The sequence below is a fragment of the Canis lupus genome, chromosome 30 (genome assembly GCF_048164855.1).
Source record: "Canis lupus baileyi chromosome 30, mCanLup2.hap1, whole genome shotgun sequence".
NCBI classification, from domain to species: Eukaryota; Metazoa; Chordata; class Mammalia; order Carnivora; family Canidae; genus Canis; species Canis lupus.
Genome location: NC_132867.1, coordinates 32473151 through 32493378, shown reverse-complemented (window position 1 = coordinate 32493378; position 20228 = coordinate 32473151). Strand labels below are relative to the sequence as shown.

The window sequence follows — 20228 nt, the reverse complement described above, 5'->3', positions numbered from 1 at the left end:
ATGACTGGGACGCCCAGGTGGCTCAGCGGTGGGGCGTCTGCCTTCGGCTCAGGTCATGATCCCGGGGTCCTGGGATCGAGTCCCACATTGGGCTCCCCGCAGGGAGCCTGCTTCTCCCTCTGCCTGTGTCTCTGCCTCTCTCTCTGCGTCTCTCATGAATAAATAAATATCCTAAAAAAAACAAAAAGAATGATGCTTGACAATTCCCATGACTAACACACTCGTCTCCAGCCTCAGTTGAGTGTAGCTTTGAAATCAGCACAGCCTTGTGTGGGGTTCGAGGCCACCCAGCACAAGGACTGAACCCCGATGTGTCCTTTCCCTGCAGCCCAGTTGGGGAGGAAGGAGCAAGCCCGCCGAGCAAGGGGACTGTCCACCACGGCTCCTGGGCGACCACTGTGGCCATGGCACCCGGGAGGGAGGCGTGCAAATGTGCAAGGCACACATGGCCTCCAACTTGGAAGCTGCAGGGCAGCTGGGGGCGTCCCACAGGAACAAATTGTCCAGGGGGAGGTACCATCGCTGCTTGTTAGAGCTGATCCCGGGTAGATGATCGTGGGGCACAGCCTGGCCCCCGGGAGCTCAGGGTCTCGTGCGGGGGATGCGTGTCTGTGTGTCTGTGCATCGGCTTCCACCTGCTGAGCTCCGTGTGGGGCAAGTGACTGGCAGGTCAGCAAAGGGCTGAGCCCTGGCCAGTGCGTGGAGCTGGGCTGGGCAGCGGGGAAAGGAGGGGGGGTCGAGGAGGGGGGTCAGCCCACCCCCCTGTGGCTTCAGCGTGACCAAGACCCCTGGATGGTGGTGACAGAGGAGGAGTGTTGGTTGGGTAAGACGAGACAGGCAGCGTGGGGCCGGACAGTGGGGGTCCGAGGACCCTCGTGCCTCCTGGCCCTGAGCAGGGGAGATAGGAGGCTCCGGGAGGTTGAGTCACACGGTCTCTAAGCGGGGGAAGGCCCCGCGTCCATGCTCTCGGCTCACCGCTCACCTCCTCCCCACTGCAGGCCCAGCGCGTGGGGACCGGTGAGGAAAGTGGGCATTTCCACCCAGAGGTTCGGAGGTGGGAGGAGACGGTCTTCAAGAGGGTCACTTGGAAGCCACCAGGCCTCTGTCAGGGGCCACCGGGGTTACTCAAAGGTGGCAGAAAGAATGTTAGACGGGGATGCTAGCCACCGGCTCTGTAAGGGCCCCGGGCCGGGCCTTCACCTCGTCGAGCATCAGCGGCCCTTCCTGCAGCCTGGAGGCCCGGGGCCCCTGCACCTGCCTCACATTTGGGGGCTAGAAACCTGGACCGGTGTTCGGGTGAGAGCAGCCATCTGGGGCTGTTCCATCAGCAATCCAGACAGGCAGGCGCTGATCAGGGAAGGCTTCCTGGAGCAAGCGGTGAGCGAGCGATGCTCAAAGGGAGCACACAGGCGAGGACTGGCAGCCCAGCTACAGGATCTGGGGCACCGTCACACAAGAACCGGGAGCCCCGGGGGGATCGTGAGCAGAGTAGTTCCACCTTTAAAACAGCTCTCTGGCCATGGGGTGGAGAAGAGGCTGGGAGACAGTGAGCCTGGTGCAGGGACCGGTCAGAAGGCTAGTAGTCTTTATGGGGTAGGGGCCAGGAGAACCTCAGTCACCCTCAGGGCCTTTGCACTTGCGATTCCTCAGGCCCTAAGCACTCTCCTCCCTGACTTTCGCAGAGAGCTTCTGCAGTCAGACCTCCACCCCCAAGTCACCTCTCTAGAGACACCTTCCCGGCCCTTCCCGTCTGCGACAGGCCTGGTCCTCAGTCACGCTCTGGGCCCTGTGGTCCGGACTAGCTGAAACGACTGCGCGTTGTCTGGGGGTGGTTTCCTCTGGCTCCTACAAGCTCCATGAGCGCGGGCGCCTCATCTGCTCTCGTTTCACTGAGCACAGGCCTGACACCTGGCTCCACGCTCCTTGGCCTTGACGGTCAGGGAAGTAGCGGGACAAGAGCTGCTTGCCAGGAGACGCAGGCAGGCTGGGCACCTCCCCGGCCTCGCGGGAGCTGGGCACCCTGGGCCCTTGCCATGGCAGGGTGGAGGGGACAGACAGGGGAGGTGGGGGGAGGACTTCTGTCCCTTGAGGATGGACTGGGGGGGGGTGTCCCAGCACGAGGGAGACCATGACAGTGGAGGGTTGCACCGATGACTTGGACACATGGGGATCTTCCCACGGCAGCCTCGGAACAAGGTAATGCTGCACGCAGGAGGGGGGCGGCCTAGCCCCCCCTTCTCCTCTGGGGCAGATTACAGGGTTGGAGCTCCGCTGGGGGCCTGGCTCGCAGAGCACACAAAGCTCTGGATCCCAAGAGGCCTCTCGGGCTACTTCCAGGGGGCAGGAGAGAACTGATCTCCCAGTCTTCGAGCGTGCTGGGGGTGGCTGCTCTGGAGACGGCGCTTTGGGGTGGCACCCCCTCGTGACACATGTCCCCCATCCACGCTGAATGGCTGCTTCAAAACAAAAGCCAAACAAAAAGAATGAGCTCCTGGCATGTTTGGGAGCTGACCGTTCCAGTCTCTGCTGGCAAGAGAACACAAGCCCCAGAAGGCCGTGATGAGAAAGAAAGGACCCAGCGACCCAATGTATCGGTGACAGGTTTATTGTGGGGCGCTGCATGGGTCTGCCAACGCGGTCCACAGACATGACATTTAGAAGCCTCGCACATTCCATTTGCTCCGGCGGCCTCCCTGGCCTCCCCGCCGCCGGCCGTGTGAAACACGGGGCAGCCTGTCCCCTTGGCCAAGAGTCTGCTGGGGAGGCTGCGCGGCTCTGCACTTGCAGGGAACGTGGGGAAGGGTTGACGAAGCGGCTGGCTTCAACACGGGGGGCCTCCCCCGGTGCACGAGAGGGGCCCCGACGTGTGCCCGAAGGAGCGGGCTGTCTGGAGGTTTTAGGGAAGCCAAGTCCAAACTTTTCTCTCCAAAATCCCTCCCCTGCCAAAGCTCGTCTCCTGTAAAGCCTTAAAATGCACACAAGCCCCCGCTGTCTGGGTGTACGGCGAGCAAGCAGGAAGCCAGTTAAGTGGATTCCTTCATGCTCGGGGCCAGGTGCAAGGCCTTTCCCCTGCAGTGAGAAGGAGAAGGCTGTGGGGGGCTGCCTGCCTGCCTGGCGCTGTTACTGTCCCTCACATGCAAATGGAATCGTCCCTCCGGGTGGAAATTGTGGTTTAGTAGCTTGCCCACAATCAACCCGCCGGAGAGCTGGGAGCTGAACCCACGCTCCGAACCACCACCCTGTAGCCCTTCCTAGCGTCTCCAAAAGCCCAGGCTACGGTTAGGTTGACGGCGTGCTGGACACCCCCACTGTCTGCCTGCAGAAAAATAAAATATCCCAAAGTTGTTTAGTTTGTGTGTGTGTTTCTTAAGATTTTATGTATTTATTCATGAGAGACACAGAGAGAGAGGCAGAGACACAGGCAGAGGGAGAAGCAGGCTCCATGCGGGGAGCCCGATGCGGGACTCGATCCCAGGACCCCGGGATCACAACCTGAGCCAAAGGAAGGCAGATGCTCAACTGCTGAGCCCCCCAGGGGCCCCAAAGTATCCCAAAGTTTTAGGAGAGATGGAAAGAAGTATCACAGTGAACATGTAGGTAAGCCGTGTGGGTACATCTGGCACCACGTATCTCTGGCAGAGACAGGGATGACGGGGAGACGCCCTGGCAGCCGTTCTTGGGGTGACCCTGAGCAAGGGCATGTCTGGCAGGCCCTTGTGTTTGGAAAATACCCAGGTCCGCAGGGGCGGAGGCGGGGAGGACTGGAAAGGTTGAGGAGGCTGGCTGCGCCTGGAGCCTGTGCGCGGAGAAGGTGCTAGAATCTGGCACCAGCTCCCCATCCTGGCTGGGGCCGAACGCCACATAGGAAGAGGAACCTATTCCCCATCTTCCCACGGCAGGTGTAGGGATTCCGAGAGGCGGCTGGCTCCGAGGCGCTGCTGCTCTCACTGGCCACGAGCCGGGGGACTGGGGGCTGCCCTTGCAAGAACGTCCCCGCAGCTCCCAGAGTCCGGGTGCTCAGCTCACAGCGTGGGGCGACATCCAACATCTGGATGTCGTGGGACCATCCCGGGGAGCATCTCTGCGCGCGCATGCACAACACACAACACACACTCACACATGCACGTCCTCCCGCTTTCTTGCTGGAGTGCCACGAGTGGACCCAGCGTGCCTGAGGGGGCGTCCTGGGGACCAAGAGGGGAGGGGACAGCCCAGGACAGAGAAGGGGACACCATGGGAATCCAGTTGTTCAACTGTGAGAACAGGTTCCTGGAGGAGAAAGGGCAGGTGAAGTGGCCCCTTGCCCCCCACCCGGGGTCACCCGGGAGAGGCTACACGAAAAGGGGGATCTGCCCAACTTTACCAAATCAGGGCGTGAGTCAGAGGAAGGGACACTTCCTCTTTAGAGGCTTGCGATACTACTCGGGCCCCATGTGCCCAACAGATGTGGGGCACGGCAGCTGGCGGCCTGGGCCAGAAGCTTGTGTGGCCTGATGGGTCTGCTTTCGGGCTGCGCCCCAACCTCACCATCCCACCCGATGTTACCAAGCTGAAGGCGAAGGCGTTTAACCTGCCCATAAATCACTGTCCTGACCGTGTGTCGGCCACACAGGCGCGTGCACACACACACACACACACACACACACACACACACACCTGTGCACAACATAAAATATAACCTGGGGGTTCCTGAGAGGCAGTGTGCCTAACCCCAAGTGGCCCTGATAGAGTTCCATGGCTGATTCTCACTTTTTACAAACCAAACCTTCCAGTTTTTTCATGAATCAAGTCCTATCATTTGAGGGAGGGTGCCTGGGAGGCTCAGTCACTTAAGCGTCTGCCTTCCACTCGGGTCATGATCTCAGGGTCCTGGGATCGAGTTCCGCTTCCCGCTCCCTGCTCCGTGGGGAGTCTGCTTCTCTCTCTGCCTCTGCTCCCCCTCTGCTTGTGCTCTCTTCCTCTCTCTCTCATGCTTTCTAATAAATAAATAAACATCTTAGAAAGAAAGAAATAAAAATGCCCGGGGAAGTCTTTCATTTAAAGGCTAGAACTTTCTCCCAAGGGAAATGGAATAGCTACACACCAGGAAACATTCTGGAAATCTGGTTTTTCATGTGTGGGGTTTTCTTAAAGGAAGGCCTGAGAACTCTGGCTGACGTGAAGTATTCACATAAAGCCACCCTGACCCTTGACCTCATTATGTCCCCCCAACCCCCACCCCACCAGATCCAAAATACGAGATATTTTTGAAGATGCTTTTTTTCCCCCCTCTCTGTGCATTTTAGGACTGCTGGCAGTCAATGTAGTTTCCCTAAAAATTCTCTCGGGTATTTTTGGAACTAGAAAGAATGAATAGGATTAACTTCTAATTTTGCTAGAGGCAAAAAAAAAAAAAAATGAATATTCACTCCCAGAAGTACTTTCCAATTGGCTAGGAAGCAAGGCCGTGATTGGGTAGGCCCGTCCCTGCTGCAATCTGGGTGGGTGCCTCCCCCGCCCCAGGCAGGGGGAAGACCTGGCCAGGACGAAGGTCCCCCGCACCCTGGCATCTCTGGTCCTTAGCCTCCTTCATAGACCAGAGGTGCAAATCCCCCATGAGCATGAGATACTGTTCCAAGGATACTGTTGCGTTTAGGAAGCTCACAGCTACATGAAAGGGAACCTCTTGGCAGGGAGGGGAGCACGTGTTGTACGAGGAATGAACGCCAGTGCTTCCTTCTTACTCATTAATTGGCCAACCCACTCATTCAAACAGCATTTCTGAGTACCTAACCTACTGTAGGTCCAGGTGATCAGTGTACTGAACGACAGGAGCTGCTGTTTCATGGGTGAGAAATAGGAATATGTTCCAACCTACTATTTAGAGGGTTTTCTTAAGCTGGTATTATCAGTTTTTCCTTTCTTCGGATGGGATCAAAGAAGGCATAGAGAGCCCAGTCACCATCTGCTATGGGAGTCTGGATCTGCCCGGTTCCCTTCCAGAAACAGGGCAGACACCAGTTTCTACCATCTGTGTAATGGTGAATTTTTTTTTTTTTTTTTTACATAAAAAAATGAATCCTTGCTTTAGATCAGCTTCTCCCAGACACCCTTTTATGCAGAGGTGGTCTGGGCTTGGGCCCATCGGCCACCACTCTGTTCCTGCGGCTCTCCAGGCCCTGTTCTGAGATGCGGAGAGGCAGCTGGCCTTGGGAAGGCAACTCAAAACTGCAAAAGGAAGGTGATCTCATTTCTACTCTTCTTCCCCATATGCCACTGTACCACCCAAAGTTCGGTTGTAAATATATTCACGTTGGACAAATCAACACCAATTATGAAATTAAATGATTTAATGACCAGTGATTTTTGTTTAACAACTCAAAAAAAAGAAACAAAACCAAAAAAACAAACAACCTGACATCTTGGAACTCTGGGGCCAAAGGAGATACCTGGCATTACTTGGCTAATTTAATTAAAAGATGCTTTCCCTCTGGTTTATCCGTCTTTTAACAATCAGATTCTCTGAGAATGGGACTAAAATACTTTAAAACCAAATTGTGTGGCTTGGGGACTAGCCAGAAAGAGTAAGATCAAGTCTAAAATATAGAACCAAGACTCTGGGACACATTTTATGCTACAGATATTGAGCATGAACTTATTACATGATTACGTTTACTCAACAGTAGTTACCAGAACAAACTCAGCCGCCACCAACAGGGCAACCGTTTTGGCCGTGACCAACCAGGTGAACATTAACCAAAACGGCCAGTGGGTGGGACCAGGGTTTCTCAACTCTGGTACTGGTGCCATCTGGGGCCAGATAATTCTCTGGTGTCCCGGGGTGGGGGGCAGGGCCGTGCGTTGTAGCACAGTTAGCAGCATCCCCAGCCTCCACCCGCTAGATGGCAGTAGCATCCCCCCGGCTGAGAGGCCCTGGGTCGGATGGATACCCTGCGATCAAATGCAGACTGAATGGTTTGTAAGAGGAAAGAGCAGCGTCCTGGGAAAACGACCAGGAGGCCAACAGAAGGCTCTACAGAGAGGGTACTGTGCAGAGTTACACACAGTGCAGAGTATTACCCACCTTGACAATGTGTCACTTCCAGCCAAACTCAAGGCTGGAGAAGAAACATTGGCTTATATGGGTGAAGGGGTCCTGAGCAAGACATGGGGCTTGTGGCATCGTGGGGCTCGTGGTGGCATTGTTGCTCCACAGTGGTGGTGCAGGTGGGGGGCGGTTGGAGGTGGAGATTTCTCCACTCATCCCTTGGCATTTGCATGTCCTGACATCTGTGCCACTTTTCTTCCCAGCTTCATCTGGCCCCTACTTGTATGCTAAAAGGTCACTTACCCCTGGAAGGGTTCTCTGCCCTGCAGCCGCCCTCCCTGCCCCCTCTGCTCTGGATGTCCTGCTCCGTGGTGACTTACATCCATTCCTCTGGCACAGAACTTATTATCTCATCACCCCCCCCCCCATATATATATATATATATACATGGAGTGCAGTAGTTTGATTTTTGCCTTGTTCTTCCTTTTTTCTTTTTTAATATTTTTTTCTTTATTTATTTATGATAGTCACACAGAGAGAGAGAGAGAGAGAGAGACAGAGACACAGGCAGAGGGAGAAGCAGGCTCCATGCACCGGGAGCCCGACGTGGGATTCGATCCCGGGTCTCCAGGATCGCACCCTGGGCCAAAGGCAGGCGCCAAACCGCTGCGCCACCCAGGGATCCCATGCCTTGTTCTTCCCATTAGAACACAGACTCCAGGGACACGTGGGTGACTCAGTGATTGAGGGTCTACCTTTGGCTCAGGGTGTGATCCCATGTCTGGGGGATGGAGTCCCACCTCAGGCTCCGTCAAGGAGCCTGCTTCTCTCCCTATGTCTCTGCCTCTCTCTGGGTCTCTGACAAATAAATAAAACCTTAAAAAAAAAAAAAAAAAAAGGACCCGAGGACCCAGACCCCATGAGGACCGAGAACCCAGTAGGGCACCTCCCAAAAAACATCTGCTGAACTGATGAAGGAAATCACTCTTCAACTGAATGGCAGCGGAGCGCCGGTTAAGTGAAGCTCACGATCGGAATCGAGCGCGTGGTCATCGGAGCAAAGAGTTTCGTCACTGTGCACACTGGCTGTTCTCTGCGAAGGCGACAAGAGTGGCGCGTGCCAGGCAGAAACGGATGGCGACGGCAGGATGGAAGACGTGAAAGTTCCCATCTCCACCCACACGGTTTTGTGGACGGTCAACAGACCCTTGTCATGATACGTCGTGCGGAAAAATGTTATGTGCCGAGTCACGCACCTGTCAGTGGACCAATGACATCTACGGAAAAGCCCGCGGAGACAGTTAACCACTCGGCTGCGTGGCGGTTCTAGGCTTCAAAACCCATCTTGTACGGGGCAGTCCTCTACTCCTTGGTCAGGTTAGGGGCGGGGGGCGAGGGGAGAGGGAGGGCCATTTGCAGGCTCAGGGAGGAGCGGACGGTGTCGGTATCTCAAGGCCCGAGTGTCCTATGGGACACGTGGGCAGCTGGCCCCCCCCTGCTGACATCTGGTCTGCCTGGTTCCCCGTCACCACTGCCAGGTTCCAACAGCAAAACACAGAGACATTTCCGTCTAACTTTTATATGAAGAATTTAATTATCTATACACGTAACTAATTCAAAAGGTCGTATTACAGTTGTTAAAGCCGCAGGTTTATATATTTATATATCTTACATTCATATCCATGAAAATACTGAAGGGCGAGGGGATGAGGAGGAGCAGCCCTCGTTCCCTGTGCGCGGGAGTGGAGGAGGGCCCTACACAGCTGCCAGCCCGGACATCTGCTCCCAAGGGAGATGTAAAAACAGAAGGTAACTGCAGGTTACAAAGGCATTAGTGGAAACTGTGAGACTGTGCTCGAGGCTCCCCCTCCCCGGTTTCCTGGGCTGTCAGCAACGGGCATTTTTATTGAGAGCTTTCCAACTAGTGTTTAAAAGACACACAAGGCTTCGGCTACAACACGTCAAACACATACACAGACCAGGAGCTCCGTTCCATATTAATCTGCAGAAATCCCACAGTCTAGTTAAAAAAATGTAAACATTGGAAATTAATTGCAAGGAGGCTTCTATACATTCTTTCTTGTCAAGAAAATTACTTGTTCAAAATATGTCATTCCATGAAGAGTAACTGGAATAAAAACTTCATGTAACAGAGACTAGGAAGAGATTGTGGATGCTGTGGATCGTAACAACCTCGGCGGTGTCTGATTTCATGGTATGAAAACACGCAAAATTAAAAACCCAAAACAGAAAACACCAACTCAACCAGATAAATCTGAGACCGAACAAAAACACAGGTGCTTTCTCATGTGGCTACAAGGTCACTGTGCAAAATCAAATTAATGCAGTATGATTAGAGCATCGTACAAGGTAGTAGCTTTCGCCACGGAAAAGAACTAATTTCTTATGTACAGGATGTATTATTACATGCTCAGCAAGGTACATCTGATACACACAAACAAGCACAAAACACCTTCCGTTTAATTGGGGTCGTTCTACAAGTCTTTAAAACAGATATACTGAATTCCTCTGTACGTCTACAGCAGGGGGGGGGGGACCCCAAACTACACAATTTAGTTGATAACACTGGACAAAATGAAAAAAAAAATACATCAAGTCTCAGATTTATGGACATTTGGAACATTTTTTTAATAGCACATGCAGCATTCTTTGATAGTGGGTCTTTTTGCAAAACTGAAATAGCAAAGGAGTCATTTATTGATTTTTATTAAAAGGCTAAAATATATTTTTTAGAAACACTTTTAAAACTATTGAAAGCACCTGTGCAAAGGTGGGGGGGAAGTCAATTCGAGTCACTAGGAAAGCCACAAAAGGACCCACTACCCTGTGTATTTTTGTAATGTTCGCTTCTATCTCTGGAAGGAAGAGCTCGACATTGTCATCACATGCGACTAAGGTAAAATGAGGTAAACTGCTCTGCAGTGAGTTCTTCTACTCAGAAGGCAGTAGGTGATCATGCTGGAAGTCACATGATCAAGGCTGCATCTCCCATCATCCCTCTGGGCAGTGATATGGGATAGTGGGTCTCTTTGAGGACTTTCAAGCCTGAGGGGGGGATGGACAACATATGATTCCTAGAAAAAGGAGGAGAACAACACATAAGCAAAACAAAACAATGAGCAAAATTCAAGCTAGGAAAATGAGTCAGGCATGTAAACAGCATGGTGCCAAAATGATTAAAAAAAAAAAAAAAAGGAAAAAGTGGGGAGGGCGGGAGGGGGACATGCTACAGAAGGAATGAAAAAAAAAAAAAAAAAAAACCAAACCAAACCAAAACCAAAACCAAACCAAACAACCCCGCAAGATAAAGTCTCGCATTACAGAAGGTCTTCAAAGAGACTGTGGTGAATGCAGCAATGGTCTGGCTTTTAAAGTTCTGCAAACGAAGCTCAGCAGAATCAGAGCAATGCTGCACGTCCGACCGAAAGGAACCAGAGAGGAGAGGCAGCGCAGCCACCCGGGCACTTACATTGCTGGCTTGGGTCCATGTCCGTGGTCAGCTTCACGTAGTTGGAGGGGAAGAGCCCCACTTGCCCGTTGACCTCGCCCTTCCACCAGTCCGGGTCGTCTTTGTTGAGGACGTTGATGATCTGGCCCTTGCTGAAGGCCAGCTCGTCGTCGTTCTGGGCGCTGTAGTCGTACACGCCGATCACCTGGCACACTGCGGGAGACAGGGCCGCGTGAGGGCCACGGGGGCTCGTTAGGCATTCCCGACGCCACTGTTGCTCGCTCGCTCTCTGTCTCTCTCTCTCTGTCTCTCTCTCGGGACGGGGCACAATTAAGTGGGTCTGCTCTGCTGGGCTTCGCCGAGCGAGGGCGACGGACGAAGGCGGGGGACACAAAGACCAAGGCCATGGCAAGATTTCGCGCTAAGTCTTTAGCTGGCGCGACACCTTCCTCTGTCTCGTGTGTGCTCATCAGCGGAAAACTTAGGACGATGACCCAAGGCTCGCGGACTCGCTTCTATGTGGGCGGAGGGGAGCGCCCCTGAAATGCAGACTCTGGGAGCCGGCCCGACTGCCCAGGACGGCTGTGCACCCCGGGGGCTTCACCACATTGCTCTGCTTCTTTCTCCCCCCCCCTTAAAAGTGGAAGGTAGTTAATCATCTGATGTCCACCCCCCACCCCGCTGCCCCCACAAATCCAAATCCTACTGAAAAGTAAATCAGTGTTCTATTCTCCTATTATCTTTATGGCTCAGAATTCTGTCTCAAAGGAAGACATCTCCATGCCCGCTTTCCCTCAAACCTATGGGAGGCTAAATCGTTTTCCTTTCCCGGCCTTAGCAACACTTTAGATAAAGTCTGCACCGTCAGGCTGGGCCTCTTAATTAATCTTCCTTAACCAGCCTATCTATGGCTTTAGCTTTTTCAAATTCTCCAGCTAATTGAATCACTTCAGCAAATGATTTCTGTGGGTTTCAACCAACCTGATGAAGGGGCTCCTGCCAGGCCTCCCCGAGGGAGAGGAGGTCCAGCTGGCACCACACCCTCCGCCCACAGGAGGCCACGGCTCAGGCAGAGAGGCCCAGCTGGGGCTGGGAACAGCCCTGGTTTGCCAATCCCTTCATTTCTTGCCAAGGCTGCCAAGTTTTAATCTAATTTCACTGGGGACGTATAGCACAGACATGAACAAAAACTTCTACATTTTCCGCAAATGCCACCCAAGAACGGGTGGCTTGAAGACCCGAGGGCAGATTCCTGCTCCCCTAACCTCGCCCATCTCAGATATTACTAAAGCATCTAATTTGGTCTCTTCAGTCAGAAAATAGCCGAGCGGCTCAGTCGCGGTGCCCTCTGTTCTTTTGAGCCCTTTAGGAGAGCGTGTGCAACATCCTGCCCATTAAGCGAAGCCCCCTCTGTTCACAGGAAATGTCACAGGGGAGTTATTTTGGTCTTCAGTGAGCAGCACATTACAACCAACAGACCCCCGTGGCCTCCAGCTCCATCTCCTGACCTATTTAGACCCCAGCCATTTATTTTTAGGAGCCTCTTTTTTGTCCCCTCACCCCCTAGCCCAAATCCCAATTTAAATAGTTGGAAGGAAATCAAGAGAAAAATCTGGCTTTAATGCCATAGCATTCATGACTCCTTTAGGAAGAGAGTCCAACAAGGGCTCTGTTGTACCCAGAACAGCCAAGCTGCTCACATACTTGGTCCTTTTGAAAAAACATATTCCATATCACAGTAGTTGGGTATCGGTCCCGGCAAGTACAAGAAGTGTTCACAAGCAGATGTGAAAGGCAATCTAAGATCCTTCGTGAGAAAACCGAGTGAAAGACTACCGCGACCCGCAGACCATTTGCCAAGTAGAGATCGTATGCTGCCTACCTGCCGGGAACGCCGTGGGCTTAGGTGGCTCCGTTGGAGTGATTTTGCTCGTGCCAGGGCTCAAAAGTTTTACATAATTCGCGGGGAACCAGCCTATCTGGCGCTTCTTCCCACGGGCCTAGTAAGAAAATAATTACATCAAAATGCTTATTAAAAGGTTCATCCTCATTCAGGGTACAGTCTGCTTCGCAACAGAGCACTTAAAAGTTTACAGAAAATTACAAACCAACTTGCATTAACAGTAGAACCTCCGAGTTCCTGTATCACACAATGAAAACACTGTAGCTAAAATTCGAAGTGTAGTAGTCATCGGCCAGCAGAGCTGGGAATGTTGTTGCATAGGCTGGACGGTGTGGGTTACAACTCAGTGTGATGTGGTAGGGCTGGCACAGGCAACTGCTCACACTGCGTTGGCTCTCACGTGTTACTTTCAGGTGACGCAGAGGTGATGGCGAGTGCCAACATTACGGAGGGATTTGATGAGTAACAGTGACAATGATGACAATAAAAATACTAAGAATAGCAGGTAACAGTCACTGGGTACTTCTAATGAGTCCGGCTCTGCGCCGAGCATCTTATATGCATTTACCTGCACAATCCCAGGAGGAGAATACTATTACTACTTCCGATTCCCAGATAACAAAAGTGAGGCCCAGAAAAGTCAACTGATAGTGTCAGGTTTACAAGCCAGTTAGTGGTAAGCCAATATTCACACTCGCACCTGCGCTCTTATGGGTTACATGAGGCAACACGCGTGCAATACACACAGAACATAAAGAGTCTAAGCTTGACATTGTTTTCAAAAACTACCAGGCCTACACGATGGCTGCAGCCACGCTTTGCACTAACATTCTTTTCTCCTTCATTTCAATCCAATTCAACACGAGAGCCATTTAGTGAGTGTTTACATGCTGGGTGTTGTTGGAAAGAGGTAATATACGACATGGAGGAAATTATAACCAAGGTGGTGAGCTGAGATCTGCAATTCTATGAGATGGGGGCCCCTAGCTGGGAATCACGAGAAGCGCTACGAGCACCCAACTATGCCAATGGGAACAGAAAACTCAAAAGGATTCATACATGTGCACACACATGCACACACACATACACACAGCATCTCTAGGAGCAAGACTCTGGTAAAAACAGTTGCCTTTGAGGACTGGGGTGGGAGGGAGACACTTCATATCCCCTTTTGCTCACTTTTGAATTTTAAACCATGCAAATATGTTACCAGTTCCAAAAATAAGAAAATAAAACTCAAAGCAAACTTCCTCTACCTTTACTCTGCCCTCCCACCTGCCAAATTACGGAGAAGGATCCATCTGGGTTACTTTTAGAATGCGGATCAAGTTCCCCTTCCTTGTGGTCTGATAGACTTCGTGCCCTTGGCTCAAGGACTAAAGCTTTTATTTTTACAGTGAATCCGCCCACGACTGCAGCCTCTCATTTTCAAGTCCCCACGTGTTCCTGTACCCAGTAGGCCGCCATATGGCTTGCAATGACTCTGCTACGCCTCAGCCCTGCACTTTCACAAGGGCAGAACACTGAGCTCACTGGCAATTTCTTCGTTTGTGTATCCACAATGAGAGAGCCTCTGGTTGAGGCACCAGAAGCCCTCCTGCGCATGGCAATTCACCCACTTTATTGTGGATTTCAAGAACCGTTCAAAACTCCCTTTTGAGCAAGGTGCTAGGAGCGTGAGGATGAAAAAATATGGTTACCACCTTCAAAAAGCTGATAACCTGCATGGTGACATAAGAAATATGTGTGAAACGCGAATATCATCGACAACAATGTTAAATACCAAGAGTGGTGTGGGCGTCGGGACCACCACAGTTCAGGGGAAGATGTCACTTCTGGAGGAAGTGGGACGTGGCCAGCTGTGGGGGGTGGGGGAAGGGTGGGGAGCAGAAGGGAGTGGGGTGTGGGTAGACAAGCACTAGGGGAGCAGAAGGGAGTGGGGTGTGGGTAGACAAGCACTAGGTAGACAATAACTAGCATGTTATTCTCAATGAGGTTTGAGAGTCTGGAGCGGTCCTTGTTTTCAAATGCAATGAGGCTGGAGCGGAGGTGTCACTGATGGCTGGTAAGACTAGTAAGTGTGGGGCTGGGAAGGGAAGAAGGGCACCTGGAGGCAGCCTCAGGTGATGCCAGCACAGTAGTATGAAGAGGAGTGGATTCCAGGACCCGAGAGGTCAGATTCCTGAGCCTGGAAGGTCAATGTGGTCAGCCCTGCTGGACAGGTTTTATGGCTGCCCAAGAGGAAGTTTAATCTCCGACTTCCCATTCTGGCCAAGACACATTTCTCTAGTCCCCTGGCTCACCCTGTACTCTGCTGGCACTTTATTTTTTAACTAGCTGCCCTCCAATCATATAGAGGTACTCATTTCTTCAGCTCACCACAATATAGATCCTCACTTCCTTGACCCAAATTTGCCTCGACAAAACAGTGAACTGAGGACACGCATACAATGCGCATGTGCACGCATGCATGCATACACACACACACTCCACACATGGGAACCAAGCATGTTGTGATGTGCACATGCAGCTTTTGTACCACACCTTACATTTATATAGATCTCCGCTTCTATAATGCCATGACCCCTGAGAAGGACTCTGCCCACATCCCTCATCCTGACCTCTCACGCTCCCACCACTCACTATCTGAATTCAGGAGTCAAGCAAATTTGGATAAATCTTCCAATGAATCCTTAGCTCTCACAATTCTGCTACTGGCTGTCCAACGCTCAGGAAACAAACACATAGATTCAGATGATGTGGAATCTCTCGATATCCAAGAGCAGGATGAGGTGGTGGTGGGGTTATGTGTACTGTGCGATGAAATCGTATCCCTTTGGGGTTTTGAGTATTCACATTCAGACAGAATTTTAAACAAATGGAAAAGACACTAACTTGCAGCTCTCCTTCCCACCAACCGCCTGGGTTCTTTTTTCGGATCAAAATCAGCTGACCAGGGGCCAGGGTGAGCTGCTCGGGACCAGTAGCTGTGTAGCAGGCGATAACCTGCGCAATTTCTGAAAAACAAGATCAAACATCGTGGCACAGTGTTACAGTCAGGAGAAGAAATTCTAGGAAGACGCAGCCACCTCCCGGGTTCACAGATTCACGTCATCAAAGTCAATGCCCTGGGCTGGTTCTCTACTAAATGTAGATGGTTCATTCATCCCCCCTACCCCCATTCCACGACCTATGACCCAGATGCAGCATTCAAGGGCTCGGGTGATCTTTTGGTTCTGCTCTAGGACTTCCTCATCATCTCTTGGAACTTATTTACCAACTTCCCTCCACCCCATTCTTGCCCCCAATTCTCGTACTTTCTGTCCCAGCCTCCCCCACCACAACTGCTGCCAACACCCTGCTGCCCACAGCAGGGCCTGGCTCCTCTGCACGCCACCCTCCACCCCACAGAGCTAGCACACAGCACATTCAAGGGTGGGCAAGTGAATAAAGGAACTCAAGTGGAGCTTTCCCACCTGCCAAGTAAGTAGAAAGAAGAATTCTATATTCTCCAGAAACTTTTGGGAGTGTGGCGCTAGCTGATTTCCAGGTTGTGGCTTTAGACGCTTAGCCCCACCCACATGACCACTGTCTTTGTGGCTCACACAAAGGGGAATCCTTGGATATCAGGTAGGAATCATGTCAATGCAGGTTTATTTTTATTTCAAGTTTAAAAAAATCTGGAGTTAAGAAGAGAATTTTATGCAAAAACCAGTTTAGCACAGGAAAAAACAAAAAACCTAAACAGTTCTTTACTTTCCCTGAATGTTAAAAATCTCATGGGAAAAATCCCAGCAGTACCACAGACCAGGCTCTGAAAAGTACGTTTCTATTGGCACAGGAGGTCGAGTATGAAAAAACAAAACAAAACAAAACCAAAATCCTTGTCTGACTGAATCCTGGCGTATCCAGTGACTGCTTTTGGAACTTCTAGAAGCAATGCAGAGCAAACCATTCTAGTCCTCCACACTCTCTCCCCATCATAATAGATCTTGAAAGAAAGAAGGGATGAGGTAAAGACAAAGAAAGAAAGAAAGAAAGAAAGAAAGAAAGAAAGAAAGAAAGAAAAGAAAAGAAAAGAAAGAAAGAAAGAAAGAAAGAAAGAAAGAAAGAAAGAAAAAGAAAGAAAGGAAAAAGGGAAAAAGGCCCCCTGTCCCCTGACTGTACTTCCTCGTGCTCAGGAACGCACAGTAGCAGCCGCCCATCACCATGCTGGGTGCGCCAGGCTGTCCGGGGGCAGGCCCGGCCCGATGCTCCAGGGAGATCAGGACAAGTAAGAAAGAGGCCAGATTCCATACACCTTGGCCCTACTGAGAGCCCGAGCTGGGAACTCTGTGCTAGGGTAGGAATTCTCCCCTGACATGCCAATGGCTAGCTCTAGATTCCAAGAGTTTTTGGTTTGGAGAAAGTCCAAATCACTGTCCTATTTGGCCTCAGATTTTTCTGCTCCTCAAAGGACCTGGCGTGCCCCAGCCAGCAATCTGCCCCCAGCATTCTTCTCTGTCTTTGGTGTCCTGGAGCGGCCCCCTGGTTTCAGTATAAAGTTAAGCCCATCTGGACCCTTTGGAATGACAGTTTCAAAATGTAAAACACTCACAGTTAAAACACAGATCTGACCCCATGTTCCAGTGTCTGGAGTCTGATTAATACCCTATGGCAGCCCGAGAGCCCACTTTCCCCCGCCAGGTCAGGCCATCTGTGGTTGAGCACTGGACATGGAAACGTCAGATCCCCCTGTCGGCCTGCCGGGGACCCTCCCCACCCCTCATCTCCTACGGACACAACAGCAAAAAACGCTCCAGTGACCTACAGGAGGAAGGCGTGCCAGACAAACCATGTTATTTCACCTCTGCTTCTCTTTCGTGGTACTATTTGCAGAACGTGTGATTTTGCTTAAATAAACTATAGCACTAAATTCAGAGGGATGACTGTAATTTTGCATCTTCAAATGTGTACCTGATGAAAACCGCCCTACGGCTTCCAAATATTCATTTTGGGGACCTCTACTTTGTTGCTCTTTGAATTTCTGCCACTATTTATGTCCTGGGACCGAACTGTGCTATCAGGAGAGGGAAGGAGCCTCCTGGACCTCCCAAGAGAACGAGGATGCAGCAGTCCTATTACTTTTAGAGCTTCTACGCATTACGACTTCCCACCACCTTGCCTGACTTACTTCACAACCCAAGAGAACCTTCTGTCTAGCAGTGTCCCCCCCACCACACCCCATGTGTGAAGCAACAGACATCGCTCATAACCACGTACACATTATTAATGGATTCCAATAAAAGGATAAACTCTGACTGCTCTTAAGATTCTTTTGTCTGTCTTTTTTAGGCTTCCAGCCCTAATGAACAAAAGGTTGGGAGCAACTATCAATTACATTCAAAAACATTGAAAAATAAGCATCAGGGTTTGCAACTTACCAGGTTTTTTTCCTAAACTCCCTGTTTTCCCAGCAGTTCCAGAGCCCTTAAAACAGAGCAAAAGGTCTCATTTGCATACTGAAGAGTTTTGGTCATGCAACTTAAAAACACGATCAATGATGACCCAAGCCCGATTGAGCCCCTGAAGCCCCCTGGTTCATTCTGGGGAAACACGGCAGCAACTCTATCTCTTGACATCAGATGTGTGTCAGGAAAACATGGGACAAAGCGAGTACTTTGAAACACACAGCTTTTGCCCTCTTCTTTAGAGAGAAGTGAGCCAAGTATAGGATCCCAGACGGCTCAGGTACTGTCTGCGTGTAGCACAGGTGCATCCTGTCCCTGAGTCACACCAAACAGGGGGTGCCGGGCGAGGAAGACTGTTAGGCTATGTCCTAAACACTGAGCTCATGCTTATGTTCAAATGGTTACTGAATATTTTACACAATAAAACTCCAGAGACTCTGACATCCAGAGCCCAACACCCAGATGTGCTACATAAAATATTAATATTTTGCTACATTTGCTTTAGAGCTTTATCTTTTTACTTAAAAAAAAAAAAGATAACTGAAACAGCACAATGGCAATTCAAACACGCCTTCCCCTATCCCATTCACCTCTTTATCCACAGAGGCAGCTACTCGCCTGTGTATCTTTTTTGCCCAAATCTTACACTGTTTAAACACTGAAATTCCTCTATCAATGCTGGATGCACAATCCATAGAAGCAGACCATATTTTTGTTGTTGCAACGATTAATTGTTCCAAAAGTGCTCTGGGGTTGAATTCCTTTATGGGTACTCATGGAATTTTAAACCAGCTGACCAAGCCAATAGAGACCTTGAGACAGGACAGGGGCCAGACTGTCATCTGTCATTACAAAGTGCTTTATTCTGAATTGATTTTCATTCTTGAGTCCCTATCTGGCAGTAAATTAAGTATTCCAATTAAAACAAAACAAAACAAAAGGCTTATTAATAAAGTAAATGACAGTTACTGTAAGAATAAAAACATGCCATTCATCTAAGCCATCATGGTCCCTTTATTTTGGTTATTGAAATTTAATAACCATTTACCAGGGCAAGTTTGAGTTACAATCTTTACTCAGATTATGATTTCTGTATTAACAAAATATATAATACCAATCTGCCTTGCTATTTTTATAGGCTGCGTATCAAAATAAAGGAATACTAATGAAACAAGATTCCAAATGACCAGTTAACTTTCCCAGTATGGACTTATAATAACTCCCTATAAGCCATAAAAGGAACAAAGGCATTTGGCAACACCCAGTGAATGAGTCCAAATAGCGTCAGTGTGCTCCCCTGCTTTTTTTAAGTGGGCTCTATGCCCAACGTGGGGCATGAACTCACGACCCCCCAGATCAAGAGTCACATGCCCTACCAACTGAGCCAGTTGGGTGCCCCAGAGTGCTCCCTTTTTAACACCAGAGCCAGCACATAAACTAAGACATACTCAGAAGGCCTGGTTCTGTCCTGGCACATCTCAGGAATGCAGTAGAAAAGCTGCCCCAGGATATGTGCCACAGCCCTTCTCCTACAGAGAAGGGAAGCCAGGATAGAACAACCTCTCCCATGCCCAGAGGGAAAGCCTGGTATCTGAGGCTGGATCTGGGTTTAGCAGGAAATTTTCCTTATACGCTGAACTCTGTACCCAAGGAAAATGAAACAGCTGACTTTTTAGATTTTTCTCATCACTATGAAATAATGTAGCCAAATGTTTGTGCAAAATCTTTAGCTTCGTTGGTTCTTCTGTGGCTCATAATTTAAGGCCATGGTTAAAAAAGCACCTTGATATTCAGCTTACCTTTAAAAATGTCAGTCTCTTTTTTAACTTACTGATTTCAGATTTTTTTTATAGCAAACTATGATTTATCAAAATACAATATAAGTAATGGTTTTGGTCTTTCAATTGATCCCAAAAGGTAGTCACTCTAAGATTCTTCACGCCTAGCAGTAGAAATTGAGTTTAGTTTTAGTTATTCCCCTGTGACCCCTGAAATATCATCTGGATGATTCTTACTGGATCCGACTGGATTCCTGGAGAAAACCCTAATTCTCCCCTCTCCAGGTCTGCAGAGGACAATTCACTGCTGCATTGGAGAGAAGCACTTTCTACCATGCTTCTGCCAAATTCTCTAAGGGTAAGCAGACTCATGCAAATCCTTTCCTGGGAGTCTCAATAAGCTGCTCTCAAGACCACAGCAAGGGAAAACAAAACAAAACAAAACCCCAAAACCGAAACAGCTAAAAAGACACTCCCTGAAAAAACAAAACCCAAGCAAAATAAAAACTTGCTTCTGGGCACTGCAGGGAAGGCGAGAAAGGAAGGGGAGGGACCACACTGTGGGGTCAGGCTCCAGGCTCCCAAAGCAGCTGCAGGTACT

At 50.2% G+C, this 20228-nt stretch overlaps 1 protein-coding gene across 5 annotated transcripts in view; it reads right to left on the bottom strand.

Moving 5' to 3' along the window:
* ITSN1 (intersectin 1) overlaps positions 1–20228 on the bottom strand; it is a 212381-nt gene that overhangs the window by 38568 nt on the left and 153585 nt on the right. For 2 of the 5 annotated variants that reach the window (XR_012021338.1, XM_072806828.1), the window contains exons 25-28: positions 17823–17868; positions 15295–15416; positions 12379–12496; positions 10518–10709 (exon numbers count right to left, since the gene is read on the bottom strand). Coding sequence is in view for 4 of the 5 variants with exons in the window: in XM_072806828.1 (XP_072662929.1) it covers positions 10518–10709; positions 12379–12496; positions 15295–15416; positions 17823–17868 (478 nt within the window). In the remaining variant the exon portion in view is untranslated. Of the gene's footprint in view, positions 1–8598; positions 10123–10517; positions 10710–12378; positions 12497–15294; positions 15417–17822; positions 17869–20228 lie in introns of those variants that run through there. The other 3 variants (XM_072806830.1, XM_072806831.1, XM_072806829.1) reach the window with 3 other exon arrangements.